Consider the following 24,643-nt stretch of genomic DNA (forward strand, 5'->3'; position numbering starts at 1 on the left):
CGCCAACTACACAATACAGGATGTTAATTGAACTCTGAGAGTGTATTAATGCACTCAAAGTTGAATCAACACTGAGCAGTTTGCAGTGGGTACATAAGGCCATATTTTGAGGTTCTGCTTGACTGCCCTTGCATGTTGTTTTGACAGTTGGAGCCAAGACTGCATGTGTCATGTCAAAAGAGACTTGAGACCAGTGGTGGAAAAAGTACTCAAATGTTTTACTTATAAGTAAAAGTATCAATACTGCAACGTAGAAGCACTTTGTTACAAGTAAAAGTCCGGAATTGAAATTTTACTTGAGTAAAAGTAGAAAAGTATTGGTATCAAAATGTACTTAAAGTACTAAAAGTACGAAAATAGCAGATCTACAAGCTCACGACGCGTTGTGAGCTTGTAGATCGGCTATTTTCAAATAGCCTAGGTATAAAATAGGGCTAAAGTGGTCAATGTATGTATATCATGTAATAATGTATATCTGCAAAGTAAGTAGTAACTAACTAAAGTTTTCAAATAATTGTAGTGGAGTAAAAGTACAATATTTGCCTCTGAGATGTAGTGGAGTAGAAGTAAAAGTACTGAACATTTTAAATACTCCAATAAAGTAAAAAATACCTCAACATTTTACAGTGCTTGAGTAAAATGTACTTAGATGTACTTAGTTGCTTTACACCACTGCTTGAGACCATGACCTCAAAATCCCCCATTGGGTTGACTTTACCCTATATGTGACAGTCAAAGTATCATTGAACATACACTATCCCATGCAGCGACTCCCAACCTGTGGGCCGGGGCCCACTGGTGGCCTGTGAGGGTATTGCTAGTGAGCCCCCAAATAATTGGCAAAACACTAAGATTTGAATGATAATATAACATGAATATATACAACAACAAAAAAACAGTGGTCAGATGGGTGGGCCGCGAACGCTTACGAGAATTTCAAGTGGGCCCCCGATCCAGAAAAGGTTGCGAACCACTATCCTGTTTGACAAATTAGCTAATAGTGCACTGGATGTATAGGAGTTCAACCAAACGTCATGGTCACTGCTCGTCTAGAGTGGGCTGAATGGTCAACATTAACTCCTCTCACAGTCATTCTGTGGGAGGCAGTGGTTTGCTCTTGTGTAGATTGGACAGGGTTGATGGACATTGTCTGTCTTTTTGACTGGCTCATGAGTTATGAGCCAGGAGTGGGGCAGCAATGCCGTTTGCCAAGGCCTGGTTTTTGCGGACCAATAGGTTTGCGATATCCTCCTCGTCGTTGAAAGGATTCTTCTTATACTTGTCCGTCCACCATGCTCTATACTGGACACAGAGAGAGGGAGGAGATTATTGTTTATTTTGCAGCAAAAAGTAGAACGGAGAGGAGAGGAAAAAACTGGAAGGACTTGAAAAAAGTAAAGTGTAATAGAATGTATCATTCTTACACGCTTCTTTTGAAAAGAGAGATGGTAGACAAATGAAAGTGTTTAACCACTTTCAACTTGGCATTCCCTTTTTTTAATTATATGGGCTTAAGTGATGTTTCTACTCACATTTGTCAATTCACACTTTTCAAACTCCTCCAGCTGACGTAGAAAGCCCAAGTTGGGCCCAGCACTCGGCCTGGCTGCCCTCACAGCAGCCAGTGACTCCACCCAGCCCCGTCTCGTCACTGTCATGATGTACGCCACCACCAGGGTCACACTACGGGACACGCCTGCCACACTGGAGGACACAATAAGTACGCTTTTTACTTCATGTGCTGATCAATTGGTTCTTAAGTGTTTCTTTTCTTGGTTTTGTGAAAATAACTCAAACCCGTGGCAGGTATTAGTGCTGGGAACTCATGTATCCCAATGTCAATTTAGGCATTTAGCAGGGACTCTTATCAAGAGTGCCTGCTAAATGCCTTACAAGTGCCAAATCAGAGTAAATGGCATGAATCTTAGTCAACAAACGACAAGGCAAATAGTCACATGAGAAGAGTATCCCTGCTTGCATTGGATCAAATTCCACCATAACCATCAATGTCTCCACCTTTTCAAATGACTATTACAATTGAAAACAAAGAAATACAAAGAAAGAAAGAGAGGTGGACTGTTCACTCTACCCCAAAGAGCTTTTTTTTTTCTCCTAGAATAAAAATTTACATTAAAATTATAATTTACAGCACCTGGTAAAATAATTATCTAAATTTGCAGGAAATGTTGCTCAGCAGCCATATGATATTGTCTTTTCAAAGTGAATGGCATCTCGGTCAGTCAACTAGGATTTATTTTTCTTTCTTTTTTTCTCACCTTTGTTTTGCATCTTATATTTAGATGTTAAATTAACACTGGAATATGCTGTTTACATTCTATCAATATAGTTGTTGTGATTTCTATCTCACCAGTGGACAAGGCATCCTTCTCCTTTAAGTCGGCACTCATGGATAAACACAATGCTGTCTTTGAAGTGTTGGATTCTGATGAGAAAAACAAACAAACAAACACAACATTACTGCAGAACATTACATGGTCAAGACATTCTGTAATAGTCATACATCTCGATTGTCAGCACACAGTAATCCTGTAGAAGTGGGATACTTACAAGTTTTGCTTAGAGTGGTCACCAGCAGATATACAATGATATGTCATCTCCTGGAGGGAGAAAAATAAAGGCTGTCAGATTATAAAATAAACTCTATACATACTATATAATAATAATAATAATAATAATAATAATAATAATAATAATAACTATAATAGACTACTTTAGATGCACACCCAATGGAACACCTTTGCAGATAACCCCATAATGTTACATTTTAACTTTAATAGCATATTGTGTCGTGAACATCATTGGAGATTGCTAATTTTATTTATATCAATTATTTTAAGCCTAGAATCAAGCCATCCAGGGTCCTGATGAATCATGACCATAAAATATTTTATTCGGTGGGAAAAAAAAAACGGCAAAACAACGAGTATTTATTAAATATAGTATATCATATAATTAAAATTTCTAAACGTTTTTTTCACAGAATAAAATGTTTTATGGTCATGATTCACCAGGACCCTAGATGGCTTAATTCTAGGCTTAACATAATTGATATAGATATTTTTGGAAATCTCTAAGGGAAAAAATGCATGGGCTATTTTTGAGTGGAAGCAGAAAATGTCCGCCACTGCTATACCCTATTGGACAGCCCCCAAAATCTGATATCCTCTGGACGTTCAGCCATGAGTGATCACTGTGTGTGTGTGTGTGTGTGTGTGTGTGTGTGTGTGTGTGTGTGTGTGTGTGTGTGTGTGTGTGTGTGTGTGTGTGTGTGTGTGTGTGTGTGTGTGTGTGTGTGTGTGTGTGTGTGTGTGTGTGTGTGTGTGTGTGTGTGTGTGTGTGTGTGTGTGTGTGTGAGAGAGAGTGAGAGAGAGAGAGTGAGTGCGTGAGAAAGAGATTGGGTAATGTGCACCTGACAGCTGACGGTGCATACATAGCCCCAGTAGACAGAGAAACCACCTTGTCCCTAAATGACTACACCTCAGCAAACACCCCAGAGCCCTCTGGGACACACTGAGACACAGGGGTCCATATAGGCCAGCTTCTACAAACTACCACACAGCACAGTACACCGTATGCACACACGCACCAACACGTTTACAGTTTCCCGACCATGCACCTAACGCCTTTGCAATGTGCATGTACTTTCTTGCATCTAGAATATGGGCCGAACTGTAGATTGAGCATTTATTTTAAATTTATTTTCTACACACAACACATTTAACAGTGCTTGTAGCAGCGCAGCCAGCCGTATAAAGACATCCCTTCCGCTGTCTGTAAACGCTGAGCCACCTTCCAAGAAATCAACCCTTAAAAAGGTTGACTGTTGGGTATGCAAATAGGCCGTCCATCTGGCCAGTGCTCTGCAGTCACAAAATAGACCTGAGTCATCATCAGTGTGACTCCACAAACTATGTCACATCTTGTATCTAGTTAATAGATCAAACTCTACAGTGCAGTGACAGAAAGCCCCACTTAATCTCTATAGTATGAATTGCAAAAATAGCCAATCTACAAGCTTCACAACACGTCACAATAAGCTTGTAGAGCTGCTATTTATTTTATACCTTTTTTTAATCAGGTTAATGTGGTTAATAAGTAGGTACAGCAGATAAGGAATGACAGCATATATCTACGTCCAGTGTGTCCATAGACTGCCATATCATTTGTGGCAAAACCTTTTGAAAAGTTTTGGTGGTTGACCAGTCTGGGTAGTGATACTGTAGTAAAAGTTGCTGTTTCTCTTTAGCACTGCAGTTTCTTTGTAGTGAAAATATGTGGATAGAGAAAGCAGACAGAAATCTCTAAATGGCTTTTAGGCCTGCTTTCAGTTGGAAAAGATGAAAGTTGTGAAAGAAGCAAGTGAAGACGTCAGCTGCATTCTGATAATACAGTGGTCAAACGTCAACAGATGGGTGAAATCTGGTAGCCTTGGCATTGGCCAGACTGATAACGTGGATTCACTCTCACGTTCCTCCACGGTATCAGTCTGGACTTCGGCCCATAGGGAGCGAGTATGAGAAATCAGAAAATGATCGGGCCAATCAGTGACTGCGTTTCACCTGCTGTCCGTACAACAGTGAAAAGCATCAAAACCATTTTCTGATTTCTCATACTCACTCCCTAGGGGCTGAAGTCCAGACTGATACCGGGGAGGAACGTGAGAGTGAATCCATGTTATCAGTCTGGCCAATGCCAGGCTAGAAATCTGGTAACATGAAATTTGTTTTTGTTTTGTTTTTTCTTAATTATTTTCTCCACAATTTTTGTCATGACCAATTCCCCCATGTATAGTCGCTGTTACTGCCAGACCCTACTTGTTGGTCTTGAGGAGGTTGCAGACAACATGTGTCCTCCGATACACTGGCAGTGAGTAGTTTTACTGGGAGGGCAATCAGGGCATAACGTGTTCGGACAAACACAATTATCCCTTCCAGTTCCGCTTCCTGCTGAACAGGCGCCCAGACCAACCTGGAAGAGTTGCTAATGCAGAGACAGAGATCGCCTTCCCCAGCCGGCTTCCAACCCACAAATACGGCCAACCGTGTGTACCGTGGAGGAATCCAACCCCAGTCTCTACAGTGGTGGGCAGGAACTTAACGCCTGCACCACCCGAACACCCATTTTTTTGGGATGCAAAGTATGAACCTCTATAAGTTGACTCATCCACAATTGTATATAACATCTTTGTAATATACAGCAAAGAAACTAAAACGCCACTGTGTCAAGAAAGAAGAAAATCTTTGTCTTGGTCTTCATACGTTCTTCTAACGTTGTTTTCGGAATCTGATGTTCCACCTTAAGTGCTTTATCGATGCAAGAATGGCTAAACAAATACATTTTAGTTTTACATAATAATCTTAGGTTTCCTAATCAGGGCTTTGTCATCTCTATGCAACTAATCGCAGCTGTGATGAAATACATCATGTTAAATACTCCCATGCAACTCCCCATCACAGCTGAAGTGCCCTTGAGCAAGGCACTGAACCCCCAACTGCTCCAGTGGAGCTGCTAAGTGGCAAACAGTATAAGGCTGTGGTTGTACTGGTCAGCTCCCAGGTTTTAATGTGTGTGTCTGTGTGAATGTGAAGCAGGGCGTTCTTGAAAAAGATCATTCGTTCTCGGTGAACCTCCCCTGGGTAAATAAAGGTAAAAAAAACAACAAAAAACATGAAACATGAAAATTATGAAAATGGAAATCACCCAGAACAAGTTACAACTTTCTAGTCCCCTGTGATCATGTGTTAGTGTGAGGTTTGTCAGTACAATGCTTGTATATGCAATGTAGCAGGATATGAAAAACTAGAAAACTTGTAAAGAAGTTGCTCTTTCAAAACCTTATGGACATCAGGTTGCAGGCTGATTAAGCCAAAATAATGTGGGTTAGATTATTATATCTATTAATGGTTTGGCACTTTAGGCATTTTAGGAATGCATTTTATTGGAAATTTGTTTAATTGAAATCAACATAAAACTATTCAATTGAACAGCATGTTCTTATAAATTATTTGTAATCTAATGTCTCAATATATCGTAGCATAATATTCAGCTACTGCAGATCACTACAGGTGAATTCCCAGTCTGAGACTGATACTACAAGACAAAAGTACTTTCCCTGCAAAATTGAAAATAAGAAAGTCTGACTTTCACATCAGTGACTCTAATCTGTCATCTTAACAAAAGACACGTTGTAAGAACACCGAACACGAACAGCATAAAGTCGTGTATATTGTATTACATTGGTGTGTGTGTGTGTGTGTGTGTGTGTGTGTGTGTGTGTGTGTGTGTGTGTGTGTGTGTGTGTGTGTGTGTGTGTGTGTGTGTGTGTGTGTGTGTGTGTGTGTGTGTGTGTGTGTGTGTGTGTGTGTGTGTGTGTGTGTGCGTGCGTGTGTAGAGTCTAGACTAGAGAAGTCTCTGGACAGACAGTAGTCATCCTTCCACTGTCCCTTCATACCAAGATGCCACACAGTGTGATGATAGTAACAGGTGACATCATTGCATTAAAGTGCATTAAACCCTGGATGTTTAACAGTGGGCAGCATGTGGTCAGTGACTCTGTGTCAAGGTCAGGCAGGCAGGCAGGCAGACAGACAGACATGGTGTCTCACCTCCAGGTTGGGTGCAGCTTTGTCATGGATAGAGAGGATGTGGGTGATGTTGTGCCGTACCAGCAGCTCCCTGTCTTGAGAATCTGGGGGAAAAAAACAAACAAACAAAAAAGAAGAAGTAGTCTCAATCACAAATCACCCCACATAACCCACAACTAAATAAAGACTTTTCTCTGTGCCAACAACACCCTCCCCATATATGTCCCAAGCAAATAAGGCCTTATAGGTCTGCTCTTATTTTGAACTGAAAGAAAAACCGGAAAACCAGCATTTCTAAAACAGCCCAACACCTTGGCCCAAAGCAAGAAACAGTACATGTTCTAATCAAATTTTGTTCCTTAAAAGGAAGCCAAGCTAGGACAGATGTGCCCAGGGCAATGTTTCTCATGCTTTGCACGTTTGCAGCATGCTGATGCCATCTATACATGCCCAGATAAGGCAAAACCCTCTGTCAAGTCTGGATGGAAATTAGGCCCATTCCTAAACTGAAATAAATAAACAAAAATGAATTTTGTAACAACTGTCTATAGACTTCAACAAAGTATGAAGTTTGAAGGTATGGATATCTTAAAACGTTGAAATGCAAATGGTCAATAATGTTTAGGCAAGACATGCAGAAGGTTTTTCTATGTATTCTAGGTCAGATAATGAAGCGCATGTCCTCTAGTGTGTTGTTGGGTATAAGATAAATGGGATTAGGGGAACCCGCGAGGTGCTGATGTTCTGTTAGAGCTGGTGACAGGATACCAATACACAGTCACCCTACACCACACAAACTGTTCAGCTCCGGCCTTGCATGTTTAGTGTCGGAAAGGGTAGCCAAGAAACACGGCTTGATAGCACGCTGCACGCGCACTCAGCTGTTAACATAATGTTACAATATATGATGAGCAAAGCTCGAATGTCAATACAGCATCGGTGGCCAATGTGAAATGGATGGAACAGCATCATTAAGACATTTCCTGACACAGTATCTCACACTTTTCCAATGTAAAGAGTTTCTCCATTATTTTCAGACATAATCAGTGCAGTCTCTGGTACACAAGATCAACAACCTCATCTCCAGTGATGAAAAGTAATTAATGGCATTTACTCAAGTACTGTACTTAAGTACAATTTTGAGGTACTTTGACTTTACTTGAGGTTTTTTTTTTAAATATACTTTATACCTATACTCCAAATACATCTCAAAGGCAAATAATGTACTTACTCCACCACATTTATTTGACAGCTTTAGTTGATAGTTACTTTGCAGATTTTATTTGATTATTATAAAACATAATAACCACTTAAGCCCTATTTTACACTTCGGCTATTCTAAAATTTAAATTTTGAATACAGGAGTATTTCTACATTGTGATATTGCTACTTTTACTTATAAAAAACACTACTTCTTCCACCACTGTCTGGTACACAAGATCAACAACCTTATCACAGAGTCTCAGTTCTTAGGAAAGGTGTTGAATGGAGAGTCCACAAGGGACACCCCCATGTGAAGGGGCAACCCCTCCCACGATCATGAGCCTACAAACAACCACCCCTGAAAGTAATCTATTTTCTCCAACTGCTGACAAAGACTTTAAGGTCCTTACACACCACCGTGGGCAAGTTTTTTTGTGTGCAATTAATTGTTAAATGTTTTGGTTTAGTTTTATTTTTTTCAAACCGTTTGTGTCATGAGTACATCCACACAGAACGTGAATATCCAATGAATATATGAAGCTAGGCAACGTTTATTCAGAACTAGATTGATTTATCACCACAAATAAGGCATCAGCTAGTTTTCCTGCAAATATACTCGCCGGCCGATTTCCGTATTGTTTATTCGTCCACCCCTGGTGTTTAAAGACCTTTATTACACACACACACACACACACACACACACACACACCCCCACACTCACACTCACACTCACACAAGCACGCACGCACGCACACACGCACACACGCACACACACGCACACACACACAGAGTCAAGAGATCTATCCACTGTCCACTGTAAATGATTTGCCTTAATCACATGGCATCCATATCATGGCCTGGGTGTGTCATAACACGCTGTGACACCTTGTGAGCTTGTAGATCGGCTATTTTTGGCAAAGAGATTTGGTGTAGAAGGAAAAAAAAGGAGAGGATCAAGTATAGACCCCTGGGGTCTATTCTTGGTAGTATAACAAAGTAGGCTAGTGGTTCATATTGTCTATAGAAACAGAGCTCAGTGCTGCATGTCACCACATGTCGCTTCACAGGAGGAACTGAAACACTCTATTACATTACAATAAACCTTTTTTTATTCAGAAATTACATGGAATGAGTGGGTGGCACTTTACCTCTGTAGTTTCCTAGATACAGATCCGGCAGGACCTTAAGTGAGATAGAAACTCAGGTTAGAAACGTAAAATCATAACTTAAGTCATGTTGAACTTCTAAACTTTCACTTTCCAAACACTTATTTAAAGGGTGAATGTTATAATAATGTATTGTTAAACATTATTATATATATTATAAGAGTTATAAGTTGTTGTCATGTCAGTATTATAATTTATTTAAGTGCTGGGATCCAGTTCAATGTACTGTACCTTGTTTATTCCATTACCCATGTCCACAAATTATTAACAGCAAATTATTAACTGCTTAATTAATTAATAATAATAAAAAGAAAGGCACATGAAGTGGAGTTCCTCAATGTAACTCCTAGATTAGATCATTCTCCACCAAGTAGCCTTTTTGTAGAAGCTGGTCAGATTCCTTGACAAAGTAGAATAATCCGGTGCTCCGGTTTTGCGTCGCGGCAGTCAAGCCCACTCAACAGGTAGATCATTTATAGATAATTTGTCATATGCCGTGTCTTCTGGTAGTTTCCTCCGTGGACAAAGAAAGTGTGACCTGGGGTATAATAAAGCTCTCAACAAGTCTGGTCCATGTGCTTCAGTGCAAGTTAATTGAGAATCTGTTGGTTTGGGATGACGCAATGTGACCTTCGCAGAGCAACGCCTTCTTGGATATATATTTAGCCCACCAGGGATAGGTCATGGGACAGTCACATACCAACCACAAGATGGTTGGGGGCCATTCCGTCCTGGCACTTCAGGGCAGAGGAGGACAGAGCCAATAGCAAGTACTGGAGAGTCGATGGCAGCTGGCCATATTTGGAGCAATGACCTCTGAAGGAAAGAAATTGCAAACTGGCAAATGTCATTTTGGCCAGTTGTTTGGGTGGGCCCATAGGCATTTAATATATAGGACTACACTTGAATTTATCTTTATTTGTATGTGTGTTTACTTAATGGAAATATGATTGATCTACAGTAGAAATACACCCTACACACATTGATTGAACAATGAACAGAACAGAACAGAACACAAATATTAGCCTACAGAAGGATGAGACAATTATATTATAGGCTAATACTTTTCTAGCATGCGGAGGCTTAAAGTGGCCTACAATGATGCCGTGGGGATTCTACTTGAAGTCCCTAGATGGCATAGTGTCAGTCACCTGTTTGTAACGTGTGGAATCCATGCATGTGAGGCTCTCCTAAGGCACTCTATGTATATGGTTTCAAGTCTCGCCTGGATGAGTCCCGGGATAGTATTATTGAGGATATTTTTTTTATGATTTTATGGTTTTTAACTGTATAATTGATTTTATGTGTTTTGTCTATTATTTGTATGTACTGTGTCTATGGACCCCCAACGAGATTAATTCTTCTCCATGCCTTCATCTTTCTTCCTTTAGTTCCATGTAGTCTTTTACAGGGAAATTTCTACCATGTTCTTGTAATTTACTTACAAATCCCCCATTAGGCTGTGAATTGAGCTGTTTTTTGTTTTTGTTTGTTTTGTTTCTGATGATGATGAATGATGATGATGATGGTGGTGGCAGTAATGGAATTGATTGGACATTCAATAGAATGTATTTTATGTTTTATCATGTGACTTACAGTAAATGTTACACACACCTCCTTCACGTCGCCTGTTAAGCGAGATATTTTTAGCACAGCATTTGTTTTGTCTTGGGTTCCTGTGTGTGGTTTGCCATGACAAGCAGAGAGTGGAGGCGTTTACAAAAAGCTGTCTGTCACTGTGGCTCACATTCATTGATGCATTATAAACAGTGGTGTAAAGTAACTAAGTACATTTACTCAAGTACTGTACTTAAGTACAATTTTGAGGTATTTTTTACTTTATTGGAGTATTTCCAATTTTCTATACTTGTACTTCTACTCCACTACATCTCAGAGACAAATATTATGTTTTTTTTACTCCACTACAATATTTGAAAACTTTAGTTACTAGTTACTTTGTAGATTTTGATTATTAGGCTATTACAAAACATGCATTACCCACTTCAGCCCTATACATTTCGGCCATTAGAAAATAGCAGATCTACAAGCTCACGATGCGACACATTGTGAGCGTGTAGATCTGCTATTTTCAAAAGATTTGTATACATTTGAAAACTTGTGAAATGGGACATTCTGCAGAATGAGTACTTTCTAGATTTGGTACTTTAAGTTCATTTTTTTAAAACATTTTTACATGCATGCATACATACATATCTTTGTTTCATCCTTACTGCAGTGCTGCTATGACAACTGAATTAATTAATAAAGGTCTATCTATGGCGAGAGTGTGTGACAAAGTGGACAAATGTAATAAAAAAAAAGGGGGGGGGGGTCATTAGCCTCAGGAATTTATCATATCGTTCAGATTTGATTTAAACGATGTGACAAAGTCCTGACTCCTGAGGGCAGTGGTATAAAGTAACTAAGTACATTTACTCAAGTACTGTAGCCTACTTAAGTACAATTTTGAGGTATTTTTACTTTACTGGTGTATTTCCAATTTTCAGTACTTTTACTTCTACTCCACTACATCTCTGAGGAAAATATTATAATTTTACTCCACTACAATTATTTGAAAACGTTAGTTACTAGTTACTTTGTAGATTTTGATTATTATTACAAAACATAATAGCCAATCTTTTTCTACATTGCAGTATTGATACTTTTTATTATGTAAAGAATGTGAGTACTTTTTCCACCACTGCCTGCTGAGGGTAAACTTGATGAGTTTACGTTCGCTTTAGTAATTTCACCAGTTCAAAAAAAAAAGAAAAAAAAAGAATATCCAAAATAAGAGACCCGGAAGTCCAAAGTGTCCATATCCGCGCTGTGTTCGTTCACCAAAACTAACTTGACTTGACGTGCTAGTAAATGATTTTCAGTCTCGTTACTTAGTCAACAAGATCTCCTTTGATTGTTTGTCTGTCTTTGAACCTCTGTGAGCAACAATGTCGTTGTGGTTACTGGGAGGACGGTTCTGCACGCATAGAAGTGAAATCTGCAGAGCTATGAAAGGAATCCAGCTTTACTGGTAAATGTCAGTAGCATAGGTGCAGTGCAAAGTATCATTTTGTGCATTTCTTCAAGGGAAGTATTAGCTTTTTTAGGTTCAGATGTTTTGTCGACATTTGTTTTGTACATGTGTTTTGTAGTTCCATATATCTGCACTAGAGGGTGCTATGTTTGTTGTGTAGACAATTATATTTAAAGTGACATTTCATGGGTTTGTATAGGAATATAGGAATAAAATCGAATATCAAATGTCTAAAAACTGAATCAACTTAAAAACTGTCTGGGGTGACGTTAAAATGACCCCAAACATGTTTGAAAGTGAAATATCCCTTTTAGCCCAGTATCACAAGAGGGCTTAGCTGTTTTATTCTCTTCTGTTCTGTTCTGTTCTATTCTATTTTCACTGTTAGAATTACCACGACTATTTTGTGTGTTTGCTCGCTCCTTCTAGTTCTTCTGTGACGTCAGGAAGACAGCAGGTAAATGGAGTGGACTTGTATTATGAGCAGACTGGTAAGGGGAGCCATGCTGTCCTCCTGCTGCCTGGAGCACTGGGTAAACAACACAACACATGCTAGAGCAGTTATAGTCCTCAAACTATTTCGTGCTGCGGACCCCCACATTGATATGTTATTTGGCCGCGGACCCCAAGGTTTTGTGCCAGGGACCCCCAGTAGAGAAGATCCATGTTAAAACATTCAACATAACGTGCTGTATTTTCTTTGCTGGGGACCCCCTGGAACCCCCCCAAGGACCTGGGGGTCCCCAGACCCCACTTTGAGAACCAATGTGCTAGAGAAGTACCGGTAGGCTAAAACTAGACTCCCATATCACTCCCTTTCTTCTTCGCTTACATATATTTTATTTTCTAATTATTGCACATAACCCCAGGGGAAGGGGAACGTTTCATTGGCCAAGTTCATTCGCACATTACCATTTTCATCCCAACACATCCTAACTATTACGACAGTGGCCACTGGCCAGCTACTGAACAGTGAGCAATATAGTATGACAGCCACTATTACAGTATATTGTGTGTGTGTGTGTGTGTGTGTGTGTGTGTGTGTGTGTGTGTGTGTGTGTGTGTGTGTGTGTGTGTGTGTGTGTGTGTGTGTGTGTGTGTGTGTGTGTGTGTGTGCGTGTGCGTGTGCGTGCGTCATCATTTTTTATTAATAATATGTGTTTCCGTTTTGGCCTCTCCCACCACAGGAAGTGCTCTGACTGACTTTGGGCCTCAGTTGAAGTCTCTGAATAAGGAAGTGTTCACAGTGGTTGGCTGGGACCCCCGGGGATATGGACGCTCTCGCCCTCCTGAGAGAGACTTCCCCCCAGACTTCTTTGAGAGGGACGCCAAGGATGCAGTGGATTTGATGAAGGTCTAGTCCAGTGGTTCTCAAACTTTTTAATTTCAAGCGGGATCCCCAGTTTTGCTGGGGACCCCCTGGAACCCCCCCCCCCCTCCCCCCCAAGGACCCCTGGGGGAACCCCACTTTGAGAATCATTGGTCAAATCAATCAATAATCAATCGACATGTTATGACTCATTATTCCCCCATCCAAGCTCCCTACAGTATCTGAATGATGAAATGCATACCTGTGCCATACTGTATATCAATGAATGATATATTTGCATTTATCAAAGGGAATGATAGACCGTTGAAATAGAAAGTATGTGGATGAGGAAAAAACAGCTAAGTATCGCATTTCAAACTTCAAAGTCATATACCGAGATTACCGACTTAACATTAAGCTCCTTGATCAATTGCAGGTGTGGGAGCATTTGGTGAATTTGAGGTAAACATTATGCCATACATACATTCTAGACATTGTGCTAAGCTAAAGCATTAGCCTGCCTCATGGTGAACCGCTGTCAGTCTTTAGAACATACATGCCTGATTTACACTTGGTTGTGTGTTGTGTCATACGCCGATAATAGCTCATGTGTGAGCTTGTAGACTGGCTATTTTCAGCGTGTGACACCCGCGTGCAACCAAGTATAACTCAGGCTTTAGGCGATCAAAGAACATTTCCACTAAATGGTTTTCCTTAGCAGGCGTTGGGCTTTCACAAGTTCTCTTTGCTGGGTTGGAGTGATGGAGGAATTACAGCCCTGATCGCAGCGGCCAAAAACCCAGGCCTCATCAACAAGATGGTAGTTTGGGGATCCAATGCCTATGTCTCCCAACAAGACATCAGCATTTACAATGGTACTAGAGCTCCACCTCTGCCGCTACAAGCACTGCTCTTGTGAGCTTGTAGATCTGAACGTTTTTAAATTTCTTTGAAAATGTTCGGATATGCCCAAAATCGGCCCACCTGTGTGTTTGTACTATTATGTGTGTTCATGCGTGTCTGTCTGTGTGCACACCTAGCTATCCGTGATGTGTCCCAGTGGAGTGCGAGGATGAGGCAGCCCATGGAGGAGATGTATGGAGCAGAGCTCTTTGCCAAGACCTGGGAGGGTTGGGTGGATGGGATTTCACAGTTTGCTCACAGACCAGAAGGTATTAGCTTCATATTGCCAACAAAGCCACCTGAGTGTTACTCGATCACCTTTAGACAGGCTGCTGAGGTAACAAGGGCAGTATGTATCACTGATGATGAGGATATGTTTTCATACCAGGTCAGAACATATCAGCACAGAACGTCTTGTGATGTTTATTTAACATAGCAACTGTAATAATGTATGAACATCCCCATGGGTACGTAGGCATAATTGAAAATGGGGAAGCAACATTTAGAAGTGACTGGGGGGGTTCCAGAAAGGGGGCTGGCCCTCCCCACTCTGGAGGGGGACTGCCACTTCCCCCTCCGGAGGGGGACTGGCATATTCACCTCATTGCATGAGCGCCTGTAGCTGCCATTTCTTGCAATCTAGTGTCTTCAATCTTAACAAATAAAGCTACTCTTCTCACTATATTGCTTAGTTCTTTTTATGGTGCATAGCAGAAGAAAGGGCAGAGTAAACATTTAAGAGAAAAGTTACATAGTGGTGCTGTAATGGCACTTTTGGCATTTTTAAATGCTTTGTTCATTTCTATATTACCTTCCGAACAGATGACTCAAACTTAGCCACTTCACACTTGTTAACTTGTCTTTTATTTAGGGAACATCTGTATGGACCTTCTGCCTTCTATTAGCTGTCCTACCCTCATTATCCACGGAGAGAAAGACCCCATGGTTCCCAGCTTCCACCCGCAGTACCTACTGAAACACATCAGGGGCTCACGGTGAGAACACATGCACACGCACAGATGTCAACTTGTGTAATAAACAAGTATGTTATTTGCTTTACCCTTTTGTTTTTAAAAATCTACTGTACGGTAGGTTACATTTAATGCCAGAAGGGAAACACAATCTTCACCTGAGGTTTGCAGATGAATTCAACAAACTGGTGGAAAACTTTCTGGATGAGTGACTCGTATTCAGAGATAAGGTTAGGTTCTGTTGGCCAAGGAGAACTACAAAGGCTGCTGTCTTAATCTAAACGGATTAAACAATAATTTTTGCACAATATACTTGAATGTTGGGTGGCTCAGTCTTTGCTGTTGTGATAATTTCATTGATTTCTAGCCTATGTAACCTGCCTGTATTATTTGTCACTGAATTTCATTTGATATGATGGAATACTTTTGAATATTACTTCTTCAAGTAAATATTGTTTTTGCTCCAAATAAATGGAAAATAAATAAGTTGCCTGATTTTAAGCATTTTGTCTTTGTCTCGCAGGTTTCTTCATGCATTAGCTTTTACAGGTGTTAGAATTACATGATTTCTATGGTAAAGAATATTCTAAATTCAATTGATTTTAACCTGTCTCAAAATTCTTTCCTCTATTCCCATCCAGTGAAGATAATCCAGCTATATTGTCAATACAACGGAAATAAACCTGACCTTCTAGGGGTTATTTAAATATATCTGCTAATCCAGTTTTAGAATAGGTCAACATCCAATTAAATGTTCTAGGATTTAATGGAAATTAAACCTGCCTGGTTTAGATTTAACCAGGATTAATTTTAAACTAGATGTAAATTCCTGCTGCAACAGGATTAGTACATTAATCCCGTTTAAAGGTTTAAACCATGTTGTTGCAACCCAGCCAGTACAGTCTTTATAATGGTTGTATTCCATCTCCTACACTGGCCTTTTTCCTGGCTGAGGTGTCCCCGTCCCTGTCCACCCAGACTCTGGACTCCCGTCCTCTCCGGCCTGCCCTCGATCCTCTGCGCTACCTTCTCTCTCCTCTCTCCATTACAACGTCCTTTATTTAATACTATAGCCTATACATTGTATTTTGAGGTTTTGTTTTCAAATCACATGACAAACTCACAATACAAACACAGTAAACCCTCCCCACCCAAGACTGACTGCACCTATAACTAAAACACAATACAACACAAACCATAATGGAACGATAAAAATGTATAAAAGAAAAATGACAGAAAAGGCAGGAAGGAAGAGAAAAGAAGTGACACATACGTTTAAAAAAAATGTTTTTAAGCTGTCGAGCCCATTTGGGATGTGATGGAAGGGTCAACATCTATCAGGTATGATATGAATGAGCTATAGTGACATCTGCTGGCTGGTGAATGCAATGCACCCGACGTTCTTAACATGGAACAGTGGCAACCAGGAAGATCAGATGAAAATATGACTGTACATTTATGACCCATATGTACTACTGTACACTGACTTTACAACTGACCCAACGGTTACTACCTGGTGTCAGTGGTGCATGTTACGTCCTGCCCTGCCCGAAGTTAGTCATGTTGTACATGTTTTAAATTGTCAATGGCGCTATTTAGCTAACGTTTAGCTTGATAAACAAAAGTCTCTTATTGCCACTGCACTGTCATAGGAAAGTGGAACCCGGGCAGACGATTATTCGATATTATAACGATCAAAACGCAGGTGTGGAGTTAATTATGCCAAACCCAAAGTTTGTAGTGTTCGACCTCGGTAAGTAAAGCTAAGCTAATAGCTCTTGTCTTGTATTTCTATTTCTATTTCTGTGGAAATAAGTTATCTGTGTGGAGTGCTTATTGCTTTACTTGTTTCAGATTATACGCTCTGGCCCTTCTGGGTAGATACCCACGTGGATCCACCTTTTCACAAAGACAAAGAGTAAGTGAAACGGTTTGGATTGAATGAGACACTAATGCACAGTGGTGTAAAGTAACTAAGTACATTTACTCAAGTACTGTACTTAAGTAAATGTTTTAGGTACTTTTACTTTACTTGAGTATTTCCAATTTCCAATACTTTTACTTTTACTCCACTACATCTCAGAGGCAAATGTTGTACTTTTACCCCACTGAAAAATTGAGTTACTAGTTACTTTGTAGAGTTAGATTATTGGTACAATACATTAGCCACTTCAGCTCACATAATTTCAGCCTTTTGAAAATAGCCGATCCACAAGCTCACAATGCGTCACAGCATTGTGAGCTTGTAGATCTTCTATTTTCAAAAGATTTTTATACATTTGAAAACTTGTGAAATGGGACATTCTGCATAATGAGTACTTTCCACTTTTGGCACTTAAAGTACATGTACTTGATACCAATACTTTTGCACTTTAACTTGTAACAGAGTATTTCTACATTGCCGTATTGATACTTTTACTTAAGTACAACTTTTCCCACCACTTACTATATGATATGACACGCTGAGAATTTCAAATATAACAAATGGCCTATAATTTGACATGTTGACACTACTGGTAGGTAGTACCGTACCTACCAGTGGCTGAAAAGTGAACACCTTATTGAGGTACTGGGGTACCATCCAATGAAGCAGTCCTAAAACCACTGACCCATCACGTCAGCCTCATACATTCTTTGGGGAACTGAGTTAAATAGTTAACCTCAAAATGTTAATTCTGTCAGTATGACCCTCAGATAAAGTTGATAGTACTAATTAGTAACTCAATGCCTCACATAGCATAAGTCAACTACTTGGAGAGGGAATAACACAGCCAGTCTATCATGAACATATACAATAAACAAATGAACCAGGCAGCAATAATTGTGTAAAGAAAATACATGAATAATAATAAAAACATTATGCTTTTGATACTAAACAATTCTTGGGTTTTTATTCATTTTTTTGTTGTCTCTTCACCTCTCTTTTCTCTCTATACGCAGATTCCTTACATTGTGTGTTCAACTCCACCTAATGAAACCTATTGATGAGATGTGTGCTGCAGTATTTCCATCTATTGATAATATTCCATCTGTGTTTCTGTGTAAAGGGGAGTGGTGCTGGATGCAGGCAGCAAGCGAGTCTCTCTTTATAAGGACACAGTAGAGATCCTGAACTCTCTCCACAACCAGGGCATCACGATAGGAATAGCATCACGGTCAGCTATCAAGAAATTATTATTCCTAAATTACCACCAGGGCTGTAACTATCAATTAGGCCAATGGCTTTTTATATTTACACTTTCAATTAATCAAATAATCTAGAAGCGTGTTTTTATGTCAGCGAATTGATCCAAAAAACTTCTAACAGATGTTTTGTAATCGACTGAATCGATAAGTCTGATTAACCCCTTAAACCCTGTTTTATACTTCGTCATACAATGTTGTCTTGCAAAAATAGCTGATCTACAGTATAAAATATCTGCTATTTTCGTTATTTAGATAAAATGTTGAAGAAAGAAATATTACATTTCTTTTTTATATTAAATGGATTAGTTGATCCCCTAATTACTACTGTAGCTAGCTACAAACTCTTTCTGAAGCTTCTGAAAAGTAATGGCTCCTCTCTGTCCATCAGCACCGGGGAAGTAGATGGAGCCAATCAGCTGTTGTCTCTCTACAATCTCAACCAGTACATCTCCTTCAAAGAAATATACCCTGGGTCAAAGGTCACTCACTTTAAAAAGTAAGTGTGAAAAATGAATTCCCACTTGGTGACCTTCCCACTGGTTGCTGGGTGGAGAAGAAAACAGATTTCATTGCATTTGCGATGCTTTGGGTACACATCGAACTCTTGATTGCTTAACATCCCCTGCCTGTCTCATGTGGCATTTTGTCTCTTCCTCCAGGTTGCAAGCAGAGAGTGGTTTCCAGTACAGTGACATGATGTTCTTTGATGACGAGTCCAGGAACATCTTGGATGTCGGTAAATTAGGTACAGTAGCCTACTTTTCAACCTCAAAGCATTGCGGTCTCATGTGTCAGGCTACTCTCTTGCAGTATGGTGCTGTAAGTAAGTAAGTAAGTAAGACACTGTCTCCCCTTGGGTTTTGACACTATTTTGAGAATGATTTTGGCCTATGTTTGTTGGGAATCAAATTCAAGCTGTCTTAAGTGCTAACTTCATTTGGTACCTGTTGCATGTTGCCTCCTCAAAAATCGTGATGCTTTCAGATCGTAGACCAAGTATCTCTCCCTGTCCAGGTGTCCACTGTGTCCTGGTGCGTGATGGCGTCACCATGAAGCAAGTCAGTGAAGAGCTAACGAGCTTCTCCTCCAAAAAAAACACATAAAGGCTTCACATGGATACCACTCTTCTTTCATAGTTCCAGGTTTTTTTGTTCTTTGATAAGATGTCCCCTATATCCTGTTCTCATTCTACCGTGCTGTTGTACCCATAGATATATAAACGTAGATACCTCATTGGCTGTTGCTGTTCATTGGACCACCATATTTTTTAGGAAGAGCCGTGCTTCCTAATGCATGCATGCTCCATGTACAGCAGAAGGTCTCTCCACAATTAAAATCATCATAACTCACTGATTCTCAACCAATTTTCACGCTGTTTGGTTTATGGCAAATGGCAAACGTGTCGTTATGTTATGTTATGGGATACTTGGTTGTGGATTTTCATATCAAAAGACCTTCTCTTACATGTATAGATAATAACAGTAATGGTTATAAAACTTCTCAGTCTCAGATACTTGTTTACAATTCAGGCATATTTCTTGCAGTGAAGTTATGGCAAGCTGCCCTACATAATATGGGGCGGCATGTTAGTGACCAATGAGACATCCACATATTTATGTATATGGTTGTACCATATTGCACACATGCAGTGCTCACGTATTGACATTAGGTGGCAGCGTTGTACTGTTGAATTAAATGACTGGTGCACATCTATGGCTAGTTTGATTGATTGATTGATTGATTGATTGATTGAATACTTTATTAGAAGTTTGCAGAAAAAAGCACATGAAAGTACAGTTCAATACAAGGTCAGCTAATAGGAATTTAACAAGACCAGGAGACCTGGTTCTGCCAGACCCAGAATGAAGCTGATGAGCTGATGAGCTTTACTTAATTACATACTTGTGACATAATAATGATGTCATGAATAGTTCGTGACGAAAGGGGACGAAAGGGGGACTTTTTTTTGGCTGGGGCCGGAGGACAAAGTGACAGACATTTTTTTGTCTGGGGCCGGAGGACAAAGTGACCATGCCCATATATGGACGAAACAGGTACAAAGCCTCATGTAAGCCCGACCCCTTGGGTCTGGCAAAAACCCAAGAAAGCCATTGGTCTTGTTTCCATTGGGGTCCTTTGTACTCATTTTATAGTGACATGAAATAATGACAGACAGATGTACACAACTATTCAGTACATCATATAAGTAGTTTAAAAAATAAAAACAAAGTATGTACAGTAAACAGTGGGGGGGGGGGGGGGGGCTAGTTTTAAGACTTTAACAGGGGCCAGTTTTGAATTGCAGCCACCTGAAGGTACTCTTTTAGGGCAGTTTTGAAGGAGAGTAGGGTTTTACACTCCTTCACAACTTTTGGTAGGGCATTCCACATTTTTGAGACATAGCAGGAGAACGAATTCAACCCCTTGTTTGTGCCAAATCTGGGTTGTACGTGATCAGTGGAGCTACCTCTGGGGTTGTGATTGTGGACTTCATTTACGTTTGTGAAGATTAGTAGTCTAATCTTCACAGAGAGTATATAGTTTGAAACTGTGTAATGTTTTCTAATTAATTTAAATTCAGATTATATAAACTTTGCAGGTGGTATCATATTGTAGTAATATCCAAGCTCAATCATTATACGTGCTCATGTTCTGTAATTAAATTGTTTGAGTATATCCTGTCTTTGCTTATAGTGATTAATTATTCAACAAATTATTATTTTGCGTCCATTTGATTTAATTCCATTCCTGTCATCTATTTGATGTTGCCCAGAGAAAATGTAAAACATTATTTTACAGCTCATTATAAATGTGTGTGTGTGTGTGTGTGTGTGTGAATCTCACTATAATTATGAATGTATTGTTTTAATTACTTATTCCAATAACTTCCATAACTAAATATACATTGAAAACAGTTGTGGAATAATTTTATATTATGATAAGAAATCACATTATTCTGTGAATACTGCACCCATGGCAAAATTATGGCTTTAAAGTAATCCGAGTTCCCAGAAGTTCTCGCATAAAAACGGGAGGGGTGAGAAAGCTTTAAAGTGGTGCGTTATATTGCGTTGCTTGCTTAATGTAATCTCAGGACTTCAAGAGTGACAGCAGTAAGCCTCTGGTGCTCCAAACGGACCCAAACACAACAGTGGCTGATGAAGGAATCAGTATTCAAGAATTTAAGGAAGGGCAGTGTACAAAGGGGTACAAACTACAAAGTATTCATTGCCGACTATTTAATGACTTAAACACTTAATTTCCAGTGATTGAATAGTATACCAGAGGTAACTGAAAGTGTTGTCTCAGAGAAGTCTTGCATCAACCATAGAACAGCAATCATTGAAGCTGAGCTTTAATGTATTCTATGCAATTACAGCTATCCCACTACAGCACAATAGTTTTGCACACAGTGCTTCTGAAAACATATCTATTCACTTGTAGATGTGCATATTTCATAGTGTTGGTGACTTGTTGTGACTTTGATCACCCCTCGCTAGAATTCCATGTGGCACTTAACACTGGGATCTACTTTATCAGGCAGATAAACTATTTGTTTATGTACCTGATTTATAAGCATTCTGAAATGCTCGGAACGTTTGTGGCAATGCCAGGCCTATGCATGTGTGCCCACCCTGGCACAAAATACTTTCAGGTGGGGGGGGGGTTGTGTATAAGAACTGCAATAAGGTTTATAATCAACATTAGGACAAGCCCAAATAAGCAACTACACTTTAGAAACCGGCCCAACGTTGCTTAGAATAAGCAGACATGGCAACACAGCTCCCTGCTGTGGCCCTGGTGTATCCTGTTGCAGTCGCTCCTTCTGGTCTCGCTCTTTCATGACTCCACCAGCTGGAGTCATAAGTTCATCCATCTCTCCCACCGCTCCGCCCTCCTCCCCTTCGCTCTCCAGGGAGCATAGGGACTCGTCCCTCAAATCTGTAAGTCTGCAGCGAGATGCCGACTGGGACAAGTCAAAGGTCACCTGTCTTGAACTTCAGGAAACTCTAAACTCTGAAATTGAGGACATCTTCCATCCTAGGAGGGAGTTAATGGCCGCCAGCCTCTCAACCCCTTGCTGTATCCCTGCATCCCCCCGGGAAGGGCCAGTGGCTATAGGTTTGGGTCCTTCTTCCTTAGTCTGTACATGTAAAGGAGCTGCACTCCCCCTGGGTATCAACAGAATTGTAGAAACGTTATTTCCAAGACTGAGGGAATGGATGAATCGGTATCCATTTCATCCACTTTGGAGCTGATTGCTGTGTCTCAGATTACATTCCCTCCTGCTGGTTTGATGAGGAGCTGGTCTGGCTCTGGAATGAAGACTCAGTCAGGTCACAGTAGTGGCAGCGTTGTTTATAAGCGTTGATGCATTATAAGCGTTGATGCATTCCTCCCCCGGATTCCACTTTGTGTCGGAATTCACTTCCCCGCCTCCGTCCTTTTCCTGGCTTCATCGCTGCAGAGGCTCATGTCAGAGCCTACCCTAGTGGCTCTCAAATTGGGGGTCTGGGGACCCCCAGGGATCCTTGAGGGGGTTCCAGGGGGTCCCCAGCAAAAAATGTGTTCAACCCATTTTTTTAACCAAGGATATTCAAAAATAGCGACACGTAGATCTGCTATTTTGATCTGCGAAAGATCTCTGCAAAGATATTTGCAGAGAGGAACCTTTGAGACAGTGCCTCCCTTTCTCTAATCAGCTGGAGTCTATCCTCCTCCCATTCCTTCCTCTCCTGCTTCCTCTCCTGCTCAATTTCCTTCATTTTCTCTGCTGTTTTCAGGATCTTGAGATCTCTGGTCTTCCTCTCTTCCTCCATGTCTTTAATCTTCTCTTCTCTTCTCTTCAAAATCCGTTTTTCTTTTGACTCTTCCTGTTCATTCTTCATCCTGAAGAAGGTCTTGTTCAATTCCTCAAAGCCCTTCATAGAGGCAAATATAGAGGCAGCGGTGATCATAAAACCAACACTAAACACTTTTTCGAGTAACATTGTTGTAATTATGTTTCAGTTCTTCAGCTTCTCTTCTTATGTAAAAAATATATAGAAATATACCGTATCAGTCTGAGAGGCTGCTGTGCGTGCAGTTGTGCAGTTCCACTGTTCGGCTGCTGTTTGACTCCTCCTTTGTTCCAATATGTGGAATATGGCGTATACTTATACCACATCCTTAAGATGTTGCATCACAGTTATTTTGTTGATGTCGTAGTTGCTATGGTAACACAAAGACACATGTTTTTAGGCCTCCACCGGCAAATGCTGTGGTCGGAGGCAGTTGGGTACGGTCACACATACAGTATGTGTCTGAAGGGGAGTATTATTTTATAAGTTACAGTATATTCGTCAATTTCAAATATTATCAATGTATTCCCAAGGCACCCCAGGACTGGTGTCACAGTGGGCACCCACTTTGAGAATAATTTGTTTTGTTTGGTATAATCGTTTGGTACTGTATATGCATGTTTGATTCCAACTTGTGGCGCGATTGGTGAGACGAGACTACTCAATTCGGCATTCAGGTGGGGGAACAAAAACAAAGCGGCGCCAACCAGAATCCACGTTTACAGTACTAGGCTTGGCCTAGAACGGATCACACCAGTCAGTTCGGAATGAACACCATGGCTTTCTGCCGTGCGGAGTCTGGTTACGCAAGGTTACTCCCCTTCAGACACATACTGTATGTGTGACCGTACCCAACTGCCTCCGGCCACAGCATTTGCCGGTGGAGGCCTAAAAACATGTGTCTTTGTGTTACCATAGCAACTACGACATCAACGAAATAACTGTAACTGTGACGCAACATCTTAAGAATGTTTGGGGTATAAGTATACGCCATATTCCACATATTGGAACAAAGGAGGAGTCAAACAGCAGCCGAACAGTGGAACTGCACAACTACACACACAGCAGCCTCTCAGACTGATACAGTATATGTCTATATATTTTTACATAAGAAGAGAAGCTGAAGAACTGAAACATAATTACAACAATGTTACACGATAAAGTGTTTGGTGTTGGTTTTATGGCCGCCGCTGCCTCTATGTTTGGTTACTCTTACATGCAGAAAGAGAAGGCCTTTGAGGAATTGAACCAGACCTTCTTCAAGATGAAGAATGAATGGGAGGAGTCAAAAGAAAAACTGATTGAAAGTCTCTACTCACAAGAAGAGAAGATTAAAGACATGGAGGAAGAGAGGAAGACCAGAGATCTCAAGATCCTGAAAACAGAAGAGAAGATGAAGAAAATGGAGCAGGAGAGGAAGCAGGA

General features: G+C 40.4%; 3 protein-coding genes across 6 annotated transcripts; 2 read left to right on the forward strand and 1 right to left on the reverse strand.

The window, feature by feature from the left end:
• Window positions 1–551: 551 nt before the first annotated feature.
• LOC308086492 (dual specificity protein phosphatase 22-B-like) lies at window positions 552–9,546 on the reverse strand. 2 transcript variants are annotated; one of them, XM_080430043.1, is made up of 7 exons: window positions 9,206–9,546; window positions 8,957–8,990; window positions 6,627–6,709; window positions 2,569–2,618; window positions 2,369–2,443; window positions 1,533–1,704; window positions 552–1,302 (listed from the first exon to the last, which is right to left on the reverse strand). In XM_080430043.1, exons 1-7 carry the CDS (start codon window positions 9,224–9,226, stop codon window positions 1,168–1,170), a joined length of 570 nt encoding a protein of 189 aa, XP_080286169.1. In that variant the 5' UTR covers window positions 9,227–9,546; the 3' UTR covers window positions 552–1,167. The 2 variants fall into 2 exon arrangements, with proteins under 2 accessions (XP_080286169.1, XP_080286170.1); XM_080430044.1 differs by having other exon boundaries at window positions 1,161–1,297.
• Window positions 9,547–11,834: 2,288 nt separating this feature from the next.
• Window positions 11,835–15,628, forward strand: bphl (biphenyl hydrolase like). Of its 3 annotated transcripts, none has more exons than XM_080430039.1 (7): window positions 11,835–12,005; window positions 12,438–12,541; window positions 13,196–13,362; window positions 14,039–14,192; window positions 14,358–14,489; window positions 15,092–15,215; window positions 15,313–15,628. In XM_080430039.1, the coding sequence occupies exons 1-7, from the start codon at window positions 11,923–11,925 to the stop codon at window positions 15,401–15,403; spliced, it is 855 nt and encodes a 284-aa protein (XP_080286165.1). In that variant the 5' UTR covers window positions 11,835–11,922; the 3' UTR covers window positions 15,404–15,628. The 3 variants fall into 3 exon arrangements, with proteins under 3 accessions (XP_080286165.1, XP_080286167.1, XP_080286166.1); XM_080430041.1 differs by having other exon boundaries at window positions 15,330–15,628; XM_080430040.1 differs by having other exon boundaries at window positions 12,438–12,499.
• Window positions 15,629–16,613: 985 nt separating this feature from the next.
• On the forward strand, window positions 16,614–21,058 carry mdp1 (magnesium dependent phosphatase 1). The gene is made up of 6 exons (XM_080430045.1): window positions 16,614–16,944; window positions 17,046–17,109; window positions 18,239–18,346; window positions 18,766–18,873; window positions 19,037–19,122; window positions 19,392–21,058. The coding sequence occupies exons 1-6, from the start codon at window positions 16,911–16,913 to the stop codon at window positions 19,478–19,480; spliced, it is 489 nt and encodes a 162-aa protein (XP_080286171.1). The 5' UTR covers window positions 16,614–16,910; the 3' UTR covers window positions 19,481–21,058.
• Window positions 21,059–24,643: the final 3,585 nt, after the last annotated feature.

The sequence above is a fragment of the Gymnoscopelus braueri genome (assembly GCF_963280865.1).
Source record: "Gymnoscopelus braueri genome assembly, chromosome: 6".
NCBI lineage: Eukaryota > Metazoa > Chordata > Actinopteri > Myctophiformes > Myctophidae > Gymnoscopelus > Gymnoscopelus braueri.

Bases quoted from the DNA above. Each gene is read 5' to 3' on its own strand.
- LOC308086492 (XM_080430043.1), bottom strand. From the start codon at position 9,226: ATGGGTAATGGAATAAACAAG. The intron at 6,710-8,956 runs GTAAAGTGCCAC...TTTTTCCCCCAG, and splicing joins GTATCTAGGAAACTACAGAG to ATTCTCAAGACAGGGAGCTG. The intron at 2,444-2,568 runs GTAAGTATCCCA...TTTTCTCATCAG, and splicing joins GACCACTCTAAGCAAAACTT to AATCCAACACTTCAAAGACA.
- bphl (XM_080430039.1), top strand. From the start codon at position 11,923: ATGTCGTTGTGGTTACTGGGAGGACGGTTCTGCACGCATAGAAGTGAA. The intron at 13,363-14,038 runs GTCTAGTCCAGT...TTTCCTTAGCAG, and splicing joins ATGCAGTGGATTTGATGAAG to GCGTTGGGCTTTCACAAGTT. The intron at 14,193-14,357 runs GTACTAGAGCTC...GTGCACACCTAG, and splicing joins AGACATCAGCATTTACAATG to CTATCCGTGATGTGTCCCAG.
- mdp1 (XM_080430045.1), top strand. From the start codon at position 16,911: ATGCCAAACCCAAAGTTTGTAGTGTTCGACCTCG. The intron at 17,110-18,238 runs GTAAGTGAAACG...TTCTGTGTAAAG, and splicing joins CCTTTTCACAAAGACAAAGA to GGGAGTGGTGCTGGATGCAG. The intron at 18,347-18,765 runs GTCAGCTATCAA...TCTGTCCATCAG, and splicing joins ACGATAGGAATAGCATCACG to CACCGGGGAAGTAGATGGAG.